General features: G+C 43.1%; 1 protein-coding gene across 4 annotated transcripts in view; it reads left to right on the top strand.

The window, feature by feature from the left end:
* The window catches only part of KCTD1 (potassium channel tetramerization domain containing 1), a 186,496-nt gene that overhangs the window by 156,208 nt on the left and 15,018 nt on the right, over positions 1-15,270 (top strand). For 3 of the 4 annotated variants that reach the window (XM_019465496.2, XM_019465498.2, XM_053902520.1), the window contains exon 3: positions 7,801-7,945. The exons of the other annotated variant lie outside the window; for it this stretch is intronic. In XM_019465496.2, coding sequence (XP_019321041.1) covers positions 7,801-7,945 — 145 coding nt within the window. The remainder of the gene's footprint in view (positions 1-7,800; positions 7,946-15,270) is intronic. 4 annotated transcript variants of the gene reach the window in all.

Genomic DNA, 15,270 nt, shown 5'->3' with positions numbered 1-15,270 from the left:
TCTGTGTTCATGAAATATAGACGAAATTTCCCACGTGTGGGAACTATAAACAACTCTTCCTAGAATTTTTTTTAACAGTTATAATACTTTAAGCAAATTAAACACTGTTTATGATAATTCAGGCTTCTAAAACAGTAAGTGGACTGGTGTTTCTTTTCCTTCTTTTTAAACGTAATAATACCCAGCATCGTCCCCCACCCCCTCGCCTTTTTCTTAAAGAGAAACTTTTTTTTTTTAATGGACATTTAAAAATGTATACAAAAAAGAGCACCTGGGTGGCTCAGTCAGTTAAGCGTCAGACTTTGAGTCAGGCCACGATCTCTACCCTTTGTGAGATCGAGCCCCACATCAGGCTATGTGCTGACAGTGGGGAGCCTGCTTGGGATTTTCTCTGTCCCTCTGTCTCTGCCCCTTCCCCTGTCTCTCTCTCTTTCTCTGTCTCTAAAATAAATAAACTTTAAAAAAAATTTAAGTATCTATGTAATATCTATATCTATATCTATATCTTTATCTTTATCTATATCTAGAATACAGTATTGAACTCCCAAGGGTCCAGATGTCAGATATCAACCTAGCGTGTCTCTTCCCGTGCACCATTGTTTCCCTGCTTTCCCATCTCAGCAAAAGAGAGGAAGAGGCCTCACTGGTTGCAGTGCCGGCCCCTCTCTCCATGTGCCCTTTCCCCTCTGCTGTCCTGAGTCTCGGTTTCACCTGCAGTGACGCACCCATACACTCAGGATCGCGTGAGCACAAACACACACACCCTCACCCAGCCCTCCACCACATTTGCCGTCTTCCTTTGTTTTGAAGTATTGGGACAGAAACTTGGTTGGGAATGTAACTTGGAGTAGTTAGACACTACCTACTAACATAACAGACTAACTTGGAATAGTAGATATAAAAAAGTATGCAGGTACAGGTGCTTCTGGAAACAAAATCACTCAAAGAAAAATACTCTTTAAATCAAGTTTTTAAAAAGTAACGGCCTACGAATCGGTAGACTAGTGGCGGATTGTTTTTCTGTTTTGCTGCTTCTTCGTCCTCTACTCTTTTCCGGTTTTCAACAATGAGTAGGCATCACTGTTATCATTTAAAAATACCCCCCACCCCCCACCCCTGACGCTAAAAGGGGTAATTTGCAAGTTGCCTCTGAATCTCTTACCCAGCAAAATAAATCTGGACCAGAAACTAAATGAAATCTTTTCCTCAAGTCCGAACCATATTTTCCATGGCTTGGAAGCCCAGAAATGGAGGGAAAAAAAAGGCATTTCTTGGCGGAGGGGGGAGCTTAGTGGGTGAAATCGCCCAACAACCTCTGTCCTGCCCTCTTCGCACCAGCTTTACCCCTTGGTCTGTCTTCAGCGCTTTGTTCTCAGCCCCGGGTGGGGTCTCCTCCACCCTCCCTGGGCAAGCTGACCCACCGCCACTGCAGAGGAATGCTTTTACCGCCTCCCTGTCTGTGTAATTACCATGTGTGTTCTGGGTCCAGAGAGTAGAAGGGATTAGTCCGCTCGCCTCTGGTAAAGCAGGGCCCGGTGTCGCATTACACGCCCTGGTGCTTGATGTGACATGATGTTCACCAGGCGGCACGAGGAGGATTGGCTGTGTGGAGCCTTGGAAGGGCTGGAACCCCCTCCTTAGCTGTAAAGTGACAAATCCCGCAGGGGTGTGTCGGAATTAGATGCAGGGACACAGCACATAAGGGAACACAAGAGTTGCAAGCTGAATGGAGTTGGAACCTCAGGCGTAATTCTTCTTCCTACAAGTTTCCATTGTCCTAAGAATCCTCACTTTCCCATCCCTTTGAATGCCCTCTCGTGTCGTACATGAGTTTGGACGTCATCTCTGAAGCCTTGCAGTGTTGTGATTTGGTTCGATTGAGTTTAAGGTACCCACTCCGTGGGTCTACACCAAGCCCCTGAGCCTCAACTTTTTGCAGCAGGACTACTAAATAAATTAGTGTCTCTGCAAAGTTGATAATCACCAAATTTTCTTGGAATAACATGCAACATGAGCAAACCATTGAACTATAAAAAATTATGCATTTCTCAAGGAAAGTGGTTGACTTATTGTCATTTTGTTTGTTTATTTGAAATTACACATGAAAAGGCATTATAATTTAGTGGTCGAGAACACAGACTTTAGAATCAGACCTAGGTTGTAACTTAAGCCTAGTGACAACCATTCTGAGCTTCAGATTCCTCATCTGTGAAATGAGAATAATATGGCTATCTCATAGGATCATTGTAAAATCAAATGAGATAAAGCCCGTAAAACAGCAAGCTCACTCTTTGGCACATAGTACAATTCAATAAATAGTAACTACCACTAGAGCAGCTGTCCTCCACAGGCTTGAATGTGACCTCTGCCTATTACCCCAGGGACAGTATGGTGGGTTCGGCTCTGTGTCTAGCCAGCTGTGCATCCTTGAGCATTAATGTATTTGAGACTCTGTTTCTTCATTTGTAAAATGGGATGTTGATCTAGGTCACCCTGGAGATCTTTCACTTTTTTTTTTTTTTTTTTTTAACATTTATTTATTTTTGATAGAGACAGAGCATAAGTGGGGGAGGGGCAGAGAGAGAAGGAGACACAGAATCCAAAGCAGGTTCCAGGCTCTGAGCTGTCAGTATAGAGCCCGACCCGGGACTCAGACTCACAAACCCTGAGATCATGACCTGAGCTGAAGTCGGACGCTTAACCGACTGAGCCACCCAGGCGCCCCAAGAGATCTTTCCCTTCTAAAAGGGTGGTTGGCTGTTGAAGAAGAGGTGCTGTGACAGTTCAAATTGACAGAATGACTCACTGGAAGCCTCTTGAGTCGACAACATTGACTTGTTCCTCTTTAGCCTCTGCTCATCCTCCTTCATACTGGTTCTCAACTTTGCTGTTCATCAGACCGACTTGGGGAGGTGCCTGGGCCCCAACTCTAAGCAGAAATTACATCAGAATAGCTGGCAATATTTTTTAAAAGCTCCTTGGGTGATCTCAGTGTGCAGCCAGGGTTAAGAACCACTGCTATATGCAAATAACAGAGTCAAAAGCAACGCAGAGGAGAAAGGATTTGGATAAGCCCCAAGCTGCATCTTGGAGGAGATGTGACTTCAGGTACAGTGTTTCTTTCATTCAGTCTTACTTACAAATTTGCTCTTTTCCTTAACGTTGCTGGAGAGCATAGCTTGACATCCGTCCCCATCAACCTCAGAACCGAATTGAAACTCCTTGACCTGGCTTATACAGCTTTTCACGATCTAACTCTGCCATTCCAGCCTCATTTTTCAGTCGGTCGGACTCTGCCCCAGTGGAAAGCAATCACATGCCAGGTTTCTTCTAGTTTCAAGCCTTTGTATCTTCCCTGACCCTCTCTCCTTTCTTATCTGACCCTACCTGCCACCCCAGTACTCGGCCCACTTCTGCTTGTCCTTCAGGTCTCCAGTAAACTTTCTTTCTCTTCCATGCCTCCCCCAAGTTTGAGTCGGGTGCACCTCCTGTGCCCTCCCCATAGCCCACTCTGCACCCCCAGTGACACACTGCGCTTGATCTGCATTCCCAGCCCCACAGACTGTTAACATTCCACAAAAGGAAAGAATGTGTGGTTTATTTACCACTGCTTTCCCTATATTTCACATGGTCAAGCTCAGTGAACATGGGTAGAATAAATGAGTAACTGAATGACTGAACAATAAAAGGAAATTCTTAAGGAGCCAAGGCACAGTAAATTAAAGAAACCAGGTCCTATGAATGAATGCACAAAAAATAAATTCTTGGTGACTGATTCACACTAAGTCAGGTATATTAGGCCTTACCTCTATACCTATACGCTGGACCATTCGTTAATTCCAGAGAGAGGGGGAGCCATACGGGGGAACCAGACTGACTTTATACCAAAAGGAGCTTAATTTCCTTGGAGATTGGATCCTACATTATTGGTTCCATAAATAATAATCAACAGAATGTTAATATTAAAAAGCAAGAGAAATAGATTTCATTTTAATGCATATTTTTAGTGAAACTTTATCATCTTACTAGTTAATGAAATATTTACAGATAAATTGATAGGATGTTTGAAATTTACTATAAAATTTCTGGTGGGGGAGAGGGAGCAATAGAAGTATAGGTGAAACAAGCTTGATCAAGAATTGATAGCTTTTTGAAGCTGGATGGATATATGGGGGTTCATTATATAATTTTCTCTGCTTTGCCCTACATTTGAAATTGTCCAAAACAAAATGTTAAAACAGAAATGTAAAAAAATACAATTGTGGAAGGAAGTTTTTCTCAGCATTGCTATTTGGTTCAATGGGTGTTTTACACACACACACACACACACACACACACACACACACACAGGGCGGCCATACATCACCTGGAGCCAACTTGGTCTTGGTCAGTTGGAAAACAGGAATGTTCTCTAAGGTTAGTAAACTGTAATCAGTTCCACATAGTTTTCAGGCACCAGAGTTTACAAATCACTGCAGTTTGATTTGTAACTCCATTCATACGTCCACAAGAAATACAGCCTGTGCCGATTTCCCCCTCATTTGCTTAGCCAAACAATGCTTTTCCACCGCACATTCAAACCCGACCCTGGGACGCCATTTTATGATCCCTGGCACCGCCCTGCCCTTCCACATTGTTTTCACAACTCAGAACGTGCTTCCTTTCAAAGTTAGCAAAAGTCAACAGTATAACGTTGCCCTTTACTACTCCTAACATTTGGTGCATCACCTACGGGACTCTTATCGGAGAGGCCTTGCTCCTCAGACAGGAATGTGCCTTGGTGCGGCTCAGGGCCTCTTCCAGGCCACAAACCTGCCCCTGCTCTCCACAGCCCCTTCCCTCTCAGCTCGCTCCCAGACCACACGGCTTGTGCCATAAGCGGGGCCGGGCGGGCTTTACTACCGTCTTGGGGCCTCTCCTTTCCCTCTTCCGGGTCCAGCGCCAGCTGGCGGCCAAGTTTCTGGGCCACTGGGCCGCCATAGGTTCCACCGGCCTGCTGGGGGCGCTCTCACCCGCCTGGTAGAAGCCAGCCCGCCCTCCTCCGCTTTCACCCTTTTTCCGTCTTGAGTAATTAGGCCTGGAGACCCTGCTTTTCCCACTGCGTCGCCCAGGGGCCGCGGCCACCTCCCTAGACTACACTGGGCCACTGTTCAGATTTCCCTCCAGCTCTTTCCTTTGCGTCTCCTGTTTGGGCCACGTCCAATGCGAAGGTGCTTCTGATCGCACCTGTATCCAGTTTTCTGTATCTGCCAGAGGTAGCGGGTTTTTACAACCTAAAAGCCTTTTTTTTGGATGGCGCGTCTCTCCCACCTGGCTAAGGTCTATAACGAGACCCTTCAGCCCAGATTAGTTCTTTGGCCCCGCGAATCCTGTGCCTTGTAGCACCTGCTGTCTTCCGTGATCTGCTTTCGTAGAAATTTTTGTTTGCTAGTTTAGGATACCTTCTCTTGGTGAGTTCTTTTTGAGTGGGCCATAACTCCACTTGATTTTCTCATCAACCCCAAGAAAAGGGGCAATTTTATAAAAGAAGCATTTTATAAGAGAAATGGAGACACAGAGAAGTCGATACAGGCAGATTACAGTTATTAAAGGACCGAGCTAAATTCCCCTCACCACTCCGTTCTTCCTTTTACTCATTCACTTGGTGGAGACTTACAGATTACACATTCTGTGCCAGGGTACATCCAGGTCTAGATTTTGAAAATGAACACTTAAGAAGGAAAAAAAAAAGCATAGGATTTACTTAAGAATAAAATATTTTCATTTCTTACTAAAGTGGCTCGCAGCCATTGATACTAATATATTTCAGGCCACAAAAATAATATACACACTTAGATTTCATTGCAAAGCTCTTGCTGAACAAACAAGATAGAAAATAAAAACTCTAGACTAAAAGCTTTCCTTCGATAGTGGTAATTCTTTTCATTCCAGTCATTGTAGGGAGGCCCCTTTAAGATCAAACAGACCGTGTACAAATCCCCCAATGCTACTTAACTAGTTGGGCCAGTTACTCATCATTTTGAGTCTATTTCTTCATCTGTAAAAGGAGGATAATGGATTCATTACATAAAGTGCTAAGGATAGTGCAAGCTACCTGGACAGCAGTTAATAAATATAACTCCCTTTTCTTCCCCTTGTCAACTGTAAATTTATCACGTTAACAATAAAGAATAAATCTTCTGATAATAAGCAAACAAGTTTCGTTCATTCCCATCCTACACCAAACTGTCCCAGAAACACTATAAAAAAATCGACTAAGTATATTTGAGTTTCAGTGCCTCTTTATGTAGCCTGTTTGATTGATGTGTTAATGGGAAATGAATGACAAGGTTGCATGCAGTCAGAGCCCTGGGATGCTTGCGATCCACACCCTGGATAAAATTGTGGAAGGAAGAAATTGTGAATCACCCTCTATTCATGGAAAGTTGGACAAAAACATTAGCTGAGAAAAATATAGTGAGTTTTAGAAATACGACCTGAGTGTGATTAGTTGCTTTCTTCTTTGCACTTACTACCGCCAGGTAGGACATGAGTTTTCTAATTATCTTCAAAAGATTTGTATTGAAACGAATTCCCGAGCTTTCTTTTTTGGGAGGGAGGGGGAGCAGCTTTTCCATTTGTTGATTGGTTTGTTGTACTGTAGGAGGGGTGAAATTATTGATTCACCCTTACCTCTGTCACATTTCAGCGTAAGATTAGAACATTTATGATTTCAAAATTGTCTTCAAAGCAGTAAGATGATATTCCAAATCAGAGGTAGAGTTTATGAGTTCCAGAAAAGCTTTTCATTAAAAACTGGAGCCATTTGCCTGCCTACACTGTTAATGAAAAGTACAATGCACCTATTGGTCAAGGAAGTGATTTCTAGTGTGTAAGTTCTATTTTCTGATACAGGATATTTGTTTATCATTAGCCAGCCATCTACTTGTTCATGGTCCAGATGTGGCCACTTTCTACTAACTGAATATGTACCAAAGTATGTAGATTCAGCCATCCTTAAAGGGATAAATGATAATGAATGGATGCAGACTGTTTTAACTGTAGCACACTGTTCAAATGTTAACTCTGTAAATGGGGGAAATATATCGTGGATTCCTGTGTTTAAAAATTACCCATAGCCACTCATGTTCCAGAACTAGGTCATATTTTGGGGATGGTCAACTATTTATTTTTTATAATGATGCCTGGCTGTTACAAATGATTTTTGCTGAGACTTAAGAAACTAGACTGTATATTGTTAATGGAAAACATATTCTCCTGGATGAGTGATATTTTCTATGATTCCTTTCTATAATGTAGGTGTTCACATATAGGCGTTCCTTTCTTTTTGGAGAGTTTGTGATTCGTGGGTGGGGAAAGCTCAGAAAACAGGTTTCTTAAAAACAAAATTGCTTTCCTCGTAGAATCTGTTTAAAAGACACTTTGGAGCAATGACATTTTTTAAAAGTAGCCGAGAAGGTGGTTTTAAGTAACCTAGGGGAAAGACATGCTGTTCCATCACAGTGACAGCACTTAGCCATAATCACCATGTCAGGGACATTTTCTTTACAGGTAACAGACAGTGAATAAAAGGATTTACTTGAGAAAGCCTGAAACTATTTTGAATTGTCTGGTCCTGAAATATTTATCAAGCAAGGACCAGCACCTCTCAGAGAACCATAACTACATAACGGGTGATTTTTCCTGACTGCCATCTTTGAAACTGCTACCTTTGACAGTGACACAAAACGGGAGCTCTTAGTTTTAGTGGCCAAACAATTGATTCTAATTGTTTTCACTGTTCCCTCTTTTCTACCACAGAATCGGAAGACTTTTTGATGGCACAGAGCCCATTGTTTTGGACAGTCTCAAACAGCATTATTTCATTGACAGAGATGGACAGATGTTCAGATATATCTTGAATTTTCTACGAACATCAAAACTCCTCATTCCTGATGATTTCAAGGTGAGGGATTCACATTAAATTACCAATAGCATAAATATGTGATTTGTTTTGATGCGCTCCCCAAAAAATATTTCAGCTTTTACATCTTAAACATATACCAACTCTAATGGCATCACAGGTCTCTGACATGGTTATACTGTCTTCGTGAAATAGAGTATATGGTCATTAAAGTTTTCTGTGACCAAAGGAGGACTGATTTTATTTAAAGATTGAATTATAATTTATTTGAACACATTGAAAATAAGTTGATTAAATTCCAAGCTTACTTCTGATAAGACTTAGTGAGGTAGAAAATAAAAGGAAACCTCCTTATCTTAATAGACTTTTTGTCTCAGATGTTTAAAGCGAGCGTCATACTTAACAGTAAAATTTTCGAACTGTTCTCTCCGAAGTTAGTAACAAGTGTTACTGTTAGTCTCACATAGTGCTGGCAACTGTAGACAATGGAATCAGACAAGAAGAACAAATAGAAAGTATTAATATTAAAAGGAAATATACAAAAATGTAATCTTTACAGCCATTAATATTCTCTAAATATATCTCTAAAAATATCTCCACTAAATACTGTTGGGATTAATGAAGAACTCATTAAGGCATCTACATTCAGGGTCAGTATTTCCTAATCAAAACCAATAGCTTTCCTACAGAAGAGCAGGAGCCGATCATAAGATATAATAGACAAATGTACCACTCACAAAGCAACAAAATTTATAATACCTAGAAATAAACCTAACAAGAAATGGGCAAAGTCTAATTAAGAAAACTGTAAATCGCTACATACAAGTATCAAAGAAGAGTTGAGTAAATGAAGGGAAATTCTGTGTTCCTGGATGGGAAGCCTCGATACTGTTAAGATGTCACCTGTCCCCGAATTATAAATTCAACACAAACCCACTTAAGTCAAAAATTTTTTTTTCAATGAGATTTGATCCATTTATATAAAGTTTATGTAGAAGAAACAAAGCTTAAGAATAGCTAAATAGGGGCGCCTGGGTGGTTCAGTCCGTTAAGCATCAGACTCTTGATTTCAGCTCAGGTTCATGAGTTCGAGTTCCGAATTTGACTCTGTGCTGACAGCTTGGGATTCTGTCTCTCCCTTTCTCTCTGCCCCTCCTTAGCTCACGCGAGCGTCCACCCTACTTCTCTCTATATATCTGTCTCTGTCTCTCTCAAAAATAAATAAGTGTTTGAAAAAAAAGAATAGCCAAGTAAATTATTGCAGGTGATAATAATGGTAGTAATGGTGGGCTGTGGTGGGTGGGTCCTTCCAGACATCAGAACCTACTAGAGTAATTACAAAGTGTGATCCTGAAATTAAAAAGTAATTAAAAAGTGGGCTGAAATTGACAAAAAGATCGATGGAGAAGAACAGGTCTGGAAACAGATGTGTGTATAAAGGATTTGATGTATTCCAAAGGTGGTATTTCGATCAGTGGGAAAACAAAGGAATAATCAGTAACTGGCCCTGAGGTAGTTGTCACAGAGACATTTGATAAAAAGGTAAAGTCAAAGCACTATCTCATAAGTTCACAAAAGTTCCAGAAATAAAAATTATAATATCAGAAAAAAAACATAAACGAATTTCTGAAAATATACTTTTGAGGCAGAGAGGGCCTACCTAAGAAGACTGAGTACCCACAATGTAGCCTTAACAAATTTTTGTTTTGAATTAAAAACACCATATACAAATAAAAGACAAGCGTTAGACTACCAGAAATATTTGCCATAAAAGATTAATATCATTAATAAGAGTTCCTAAAATCTATAAGAAACATACAAACAGCCCAATGGAAAAACATTTTTACATCTAAACAAAATATCCCAAAGGGGGAAAAAAATAGAAATTGCCAATAAACAGTTGCAAAGAAAAGGTATTTAATCTCTGTCGTATCAAAGGAACAAAAATTCAGATACCCCTTTTTATCCGTCAGAATGGCAAAATGGTAATATACACTGTGGTTGGGAATAAACACTTTTGGAGGGCAATTCAGCAGTTTTTAAATTTTCAATCATACATACTCTTGATCTAGCAATTCCAAATCTATTTGTTTATTTTCTAGAAATAGTCACATAAATATGCAAAATTACATGTACATAGAATGTTTATTTGTAGTCATGTTTGTAATAGCAGAAACTCAACACAGCTAAAAAAATGTTCGGCAATGGCAGATGCTTACACAAATAGCTCTATTATCTGATGTGGGGGGGAGAAAATCACCAGGATTTTATCATTCAGTGAAAATACTAAGTTGCATAATATGAATAGCCTTACTCGTTATTTATGCAAAACATTATGTGTATATGTGTATAAATACACAGAAAAAAGATTTAGAAGATTAGATCCTAAATTGAGAGGGGTTCAGGGGGCCTTTCGTCCATCCTCTCCTTCAGGGTTTTGAACAGTGGGACACCTGCCAAGTATACATTGAGTGAGAAAATGAGAGAGAAAGAGTAAGAATGGCAACCAGCGTGTGCAGTTCCCAGCAGCCCTGGAATAAGCCGAGGACGAGCGTGTCCCTGTGGCAACAGCAGTGTCCAGGGGCCTCCGATAGACTGTGCCTCTGACCACACCGAACGTGATTCAGGATTTAAAGACATAGGAAGTTGGTTTCTGCAACATGGCTCCTTACGAAAGTAAGCTACTTTGTCAGTGATGATCTCTTCCAACTCAGGAAGGAAAACATATTGAGAGTCTGTTTCTCATATGGCACCTTCCTAGAGGGTTTTCAAGGGTAATTTTCAATGTGTCAGTTTTTCTTCCTGTGCCAGCTTTCGAACCTCTTTCCTGTCTTCCCCGCACACCACCTCATTCGCTGGCAAGCATCTTACACGGAGGCCAAAGTGAAGTCTCCTGCCCGCAGCCCTCAGTGTAAACCCAGGGACGCCTCTGCTCGGAGAGCAGAGAGAGCTGGCCGGCTTTAGGCAGCCGGCCCCACACCAGCTGCAGGCAGAACAGAGAGCTAGGACGAGTGTCAGGTCTGCTTCTAGAAAGCAGGCACTGGCCCCGTGCAGAGACAGGAGGTAGAGTTGAGTTCTGCGCCAGACACAGGAAGTGAGGGGAGTCAGGAGAAGGAGGGGGCCCCGCTGAACGTGGGCACAGACGTCAGCAGTGGCCACAGCTGGTAACCAGACATGGCACCTCGGACGTCAGGTGTTCACCAACAAGCATCTTGGAGAGCAAGTAAGTGAGTAGAGGGAGAAGGACTGAAAGTGTGATACGTCAGCAGTGGGCAGCGGTTTCTTAGTCATGTTTTTCTAGAAGGAATGCGGTGGACTCGGGGAAGGGAAATACCCCTTTTAGTTCTGTTTTCAGAGGATTGCGTTTCCAGATGCCCCCTCAGAAATCTCTACCTGGATAGTTCTTTGGGTCCTTACACTGCCCAGTCACAAGGTGGCCATCCCAGCCTCCACCTCCCCCCCGTTCCCCTCCCCCCACCGTGGAACCTGCTCCCTTGTTTTGTGTCCCATCTCCATAAAAAAAAAAAAAAAATCAGAATTCGGGGCACCTGATGGCTTAGCACCAGGTTGGTTAAGCATCTGACTTTGGCTCGGATCATGATCTCACAGCTCGTGAGTTTGAGCCCAACATTGGGCTCTGTGCTGACAGCCTAGAGCCTGCTTCAGTTTCTGTGTTTCTCTCACTTTCTGCCCCTTCCGCACTCACACTCTGTGTGTCTCTCTCTCAAAAAAAAAACACAAAAAAAAAAAAAACAAAAAAAAACCTCTAAAAAAGCACGTCAGAATCTATCTGCCTGCTCTAGGCAGGAACCTGGGAGTCATTCTGCACTGTTTCTTCTTCTTCACTGCCCACACACGATCCATCAGTGAGCCGGTCCGTAGTACCTTCCAGATAGTTCTCCAATCAGTTCACTTCTCTCATCCCACCTCCCTATCCAAGGCTCAGCTTTCTGGATGACTGGGAGTGCCTTCATAATTGGTTTCCCTCTCCCACCATTTCCCCCTCTTGTCCACTCTCCATGTTGAAACCCAGAGACGCTTTTTCTCATTAGACTTTTTTTTTATGTTTATTTATTTTTGAGAGAGAGTGTGCATGCATGCAAGCTGGGAAGGGGCAGAGAGAGAGGGAGAGGGAAAATCCTATGCAGTGTCAGGACCTTTTATTTTGAGATCACTGTAGACTCTCACGCAGTTATAAGAAATAATACAGAGGTCCTTGGTTACCCAGGTCCCCCCGAGAGTGACATCTTGGAAAATGGAAGCATAGCAACACAACTGGGATGTTGACATTGATACAGTCAAGGCACGTGATATTTACATCATGGCAACCATCCCTCTTGTTGCCCTTTTATAGCCATACCCTCTCCCTCTCCCCATCCTCCACCGTCTCCAGCCCCATCCCTCACCGAGGGATACTTTTGGGGGAAAATGGTGTATCATATAAGCTCCCGCTTACAGCTGTGCAGAGGTTTCCCGTTCGTTGTTCACGCAGCAAAGCAGCATATCCTTGTCAGAGCCACGAGGCCCAGAAGGCTCTGGCCCCTGCTCCCCTCGACTCTTACCCTACACATATGCCCTACAGGACTTCTCTTAGTTCTGCAAACATACCATCTTCTTGTTCCCTTCAGAGAGACCGTTCTGCCTGCCTAATGCTCTTCTCCTGGCCTTTGTCACTTAGGGCTCATTGTATTCATCACTGAGCCATCCGTGCCTAATCCAGCCTAGGTTCGCCTACGCCCTGTGATTCTCTGTGGTCACACACAGTACATTTGCAATCATTCGTCTCCATTGTTGAGTGCTGTGTACCCACCTGTAAGTCACACAATCTTTTGGCTGCAGATGTGGGAATACCCAATCAGCAGTGCCTTAAAAACTCATGGAGATTAGTTTTGTTCTCACATAAGAAGTCCGAGGTCCATGGTTACGGACGGTGGTATCTGCTCTGTGGTGTCATCGAGGACCAGAACTGTCTTTTTGTTTTGCCGTCCTCAGCGTTGATGTCTCGGCCTCATGCTTGTCACCTCAAGGTCGTAAGTTGCCTGCCCCAGCTCCAGGCATCACCTCCTCCTTCACAGCAGGAAAATGGGGCAAGAGACTCTTTACCTCAGAAGATTGTGTCCTTGTCAGAAGATTCCCCAGTAGACTTTCCCTTTATAGGTCATTGGCTAGAACTGGGCCTCCCCGAGATGTAAAGGAGGCTAAGAAAGTAATTTTTTTCTCTTCTAGCCTCTACAGTGAGAGAGAAATGAGCAAGGGATAGGGGCCGGGAATAGTTGTTGGCGAAGCTGGCCAGCAGTGGCTGTCACTCTGGTGCAGCTTTGGCACATACTAAGCATGTAAATATTTGTGGCGTGAGTGAGTGAGTGCGTGGATGGATCAATAAATGAATGAAGTGAGTCCCACGTTCAAACCAGATTCTGGTTCATACCTCATCATATACTTTATTATATTCGAACTCTGGATGTTTTATGTATGTATCAGGACTCTCTACTTTGTAAAAGACTCTCACAGGCAGGGACATTTTTATGTTTTTCTAAAGGACATTGTGTGCTGGGCGCATAGAATTACTCAGTATTAATTAACTTAAATACAACAGAAAAGGGTCTAAACAGTCACAGGAGACCAGAAGCTAAGTGTAAGTAGGCAATATACTATTTAATTTATAGGACTAAATGGGAGGTATAAAACGTATATAATGCCATCATCCTGAGCAACTTCTGAGGGTAAAATATTAATTTGTAATCCCATGTTGAAAAGAGATGCAGACTCCAGGAGTACAAAACAACTGATGGGGAATTACGTTTAGAACATGATAACCGCCACTTGTTTTCAGTTGGACGATGTTCCAGAAATGGAGCTCGGTATTGAACACATTTAAACATGGCAGGTGTTATTTTCTTTTTCAAGAGCATTCAAGTTAGACGCTGAGAGACAGACTTCCTCATGGGAGTTAAGCTGTGGCCGGTCCCTGAGGTCAGTCCTGAGGGGGGCTAGGTTGGGACGGCTGCTTCTCCGCACCTTGCAAGCTCCCTCAGGATTCCGGGGCCCTGAAAGGCGCGCTGTTCATCAATTCTAAGTGCAAAACACACCCTTTAATTGGCTAAGGCTTTAGCTGTGGCCCACACTTGGGGGAAAAGACAAAAAGGTTGGCAGATGAAGCGCACGTCTCGCAGGGCCCTGAAATGTTTTCCACAGAGCCTCTGGGCGACAGGCTGTAAATTCCAGGGTGTTCTGGAACCTGGAGGAGCAGCAGGAGGAGAGGGGAAGCTGAGGTGGCCATTTGCTCCTGTGGCGGACGATAAAACCGCAGCAGTTCACGGGAGTCACAAACGCAGATGCGCATGCAGATGAGCTCTCAGTCTGTCCGTCCCTGAATCACACAGTAGGTGCTTTCCTCCTCATCAGAGTCTATTTCCTGATCTTGGAGAAGGAGCACAGCACGAGGAGAGACTGTCCGGACTGGGTTTGCCGGGAGAAGTGTTCCTTGACTTCCTGCTTCCCTCTCCAGCTGTTTGCTGCTGGGTTGAGTGAATGCATGGAACGTTGACATCACGGCATCCTGCACCCCTTAAAACCCCATTCTGCAAATACGCTGTATGAGCTAGATACCCGCTTAACAATTTAGATAATTTCATATTTCAGAACGTCACTTAAGTGGCAGCTGCTTGTGCCCTGCTTCCACTGAAAGCCACTGGAATCTGTTCTCTTTTTTTTTTTTTAATTTTTTTTCAACGTTTTTTATTTATTTTTGGGACAGAGAGAGACAGAGCATGAACGGGGGAGGGGCAGAGAGAGAGGGAGACACAGAATCGGAAACAGGCTCCAGGCTCCGAGCCATCAGCCCAGAGCCTGACGTGGGGCTCAAACTCACGGACCGCGAGATCGTGACCTGGCTGAAGTCAGACGCTTAACCGACTGTGCCACCCAGGCGCCCCTGGAATCTGTTCTCTTAAATAAGTGACTATAGAGCTTCTCTGCCCTATTTTATTACAGAGATGACTGTCCTTCTTCCCTTCACTACCCCCCCCCCCCCCATCATACTGACTGGTTCATCGTTGCTTTATCTTCTGCTTATGTACATGTATTGTACAGGGCGTGCACACACAGTTGAATTTCCTGGAACACCATGAGTCCAGATCTTTGGTTCCCTTTTTGATTGGGAACCACAAAATTGCCTCTCTCTAGCCTTTCATTCTGAACATCTTTGGTAAGGGTCCCTCATGTTGCTGACATCTTTTGTGGTCGCTGATGAATGCCCACCCTTCCTAGATAAAAAAAAACTTGCTATCAGACAGCCCACAACTTACCTATCCCTGGCTTAAGTTTAAAAAATGTATTAGTTACTTGTAATAACCTTTTAAGATTAT

The sequence above is a fragment of the Panthera pardus genome, unplaced genomic scaffold, assembly GCF_024362965.1.
Source record: "Panthera pardus isolate Hobbes unplaced genomic scaffold, ASM2436296v1 HiC_scaffold_15, whole genome shotgun sequence".
Classification (NCBI taxonomy): domain Eukaryota; kingdom Metazoa; phylum Chordata; class Mammalia; order Carnivora; family Felidae; genus Panthera; species Panthera pardus.
The sequence above is the reverse complement of the archived record's forward strand: the minus strand, read 5'-3'. Positions and strand labels throughout refer to the sequence as shown.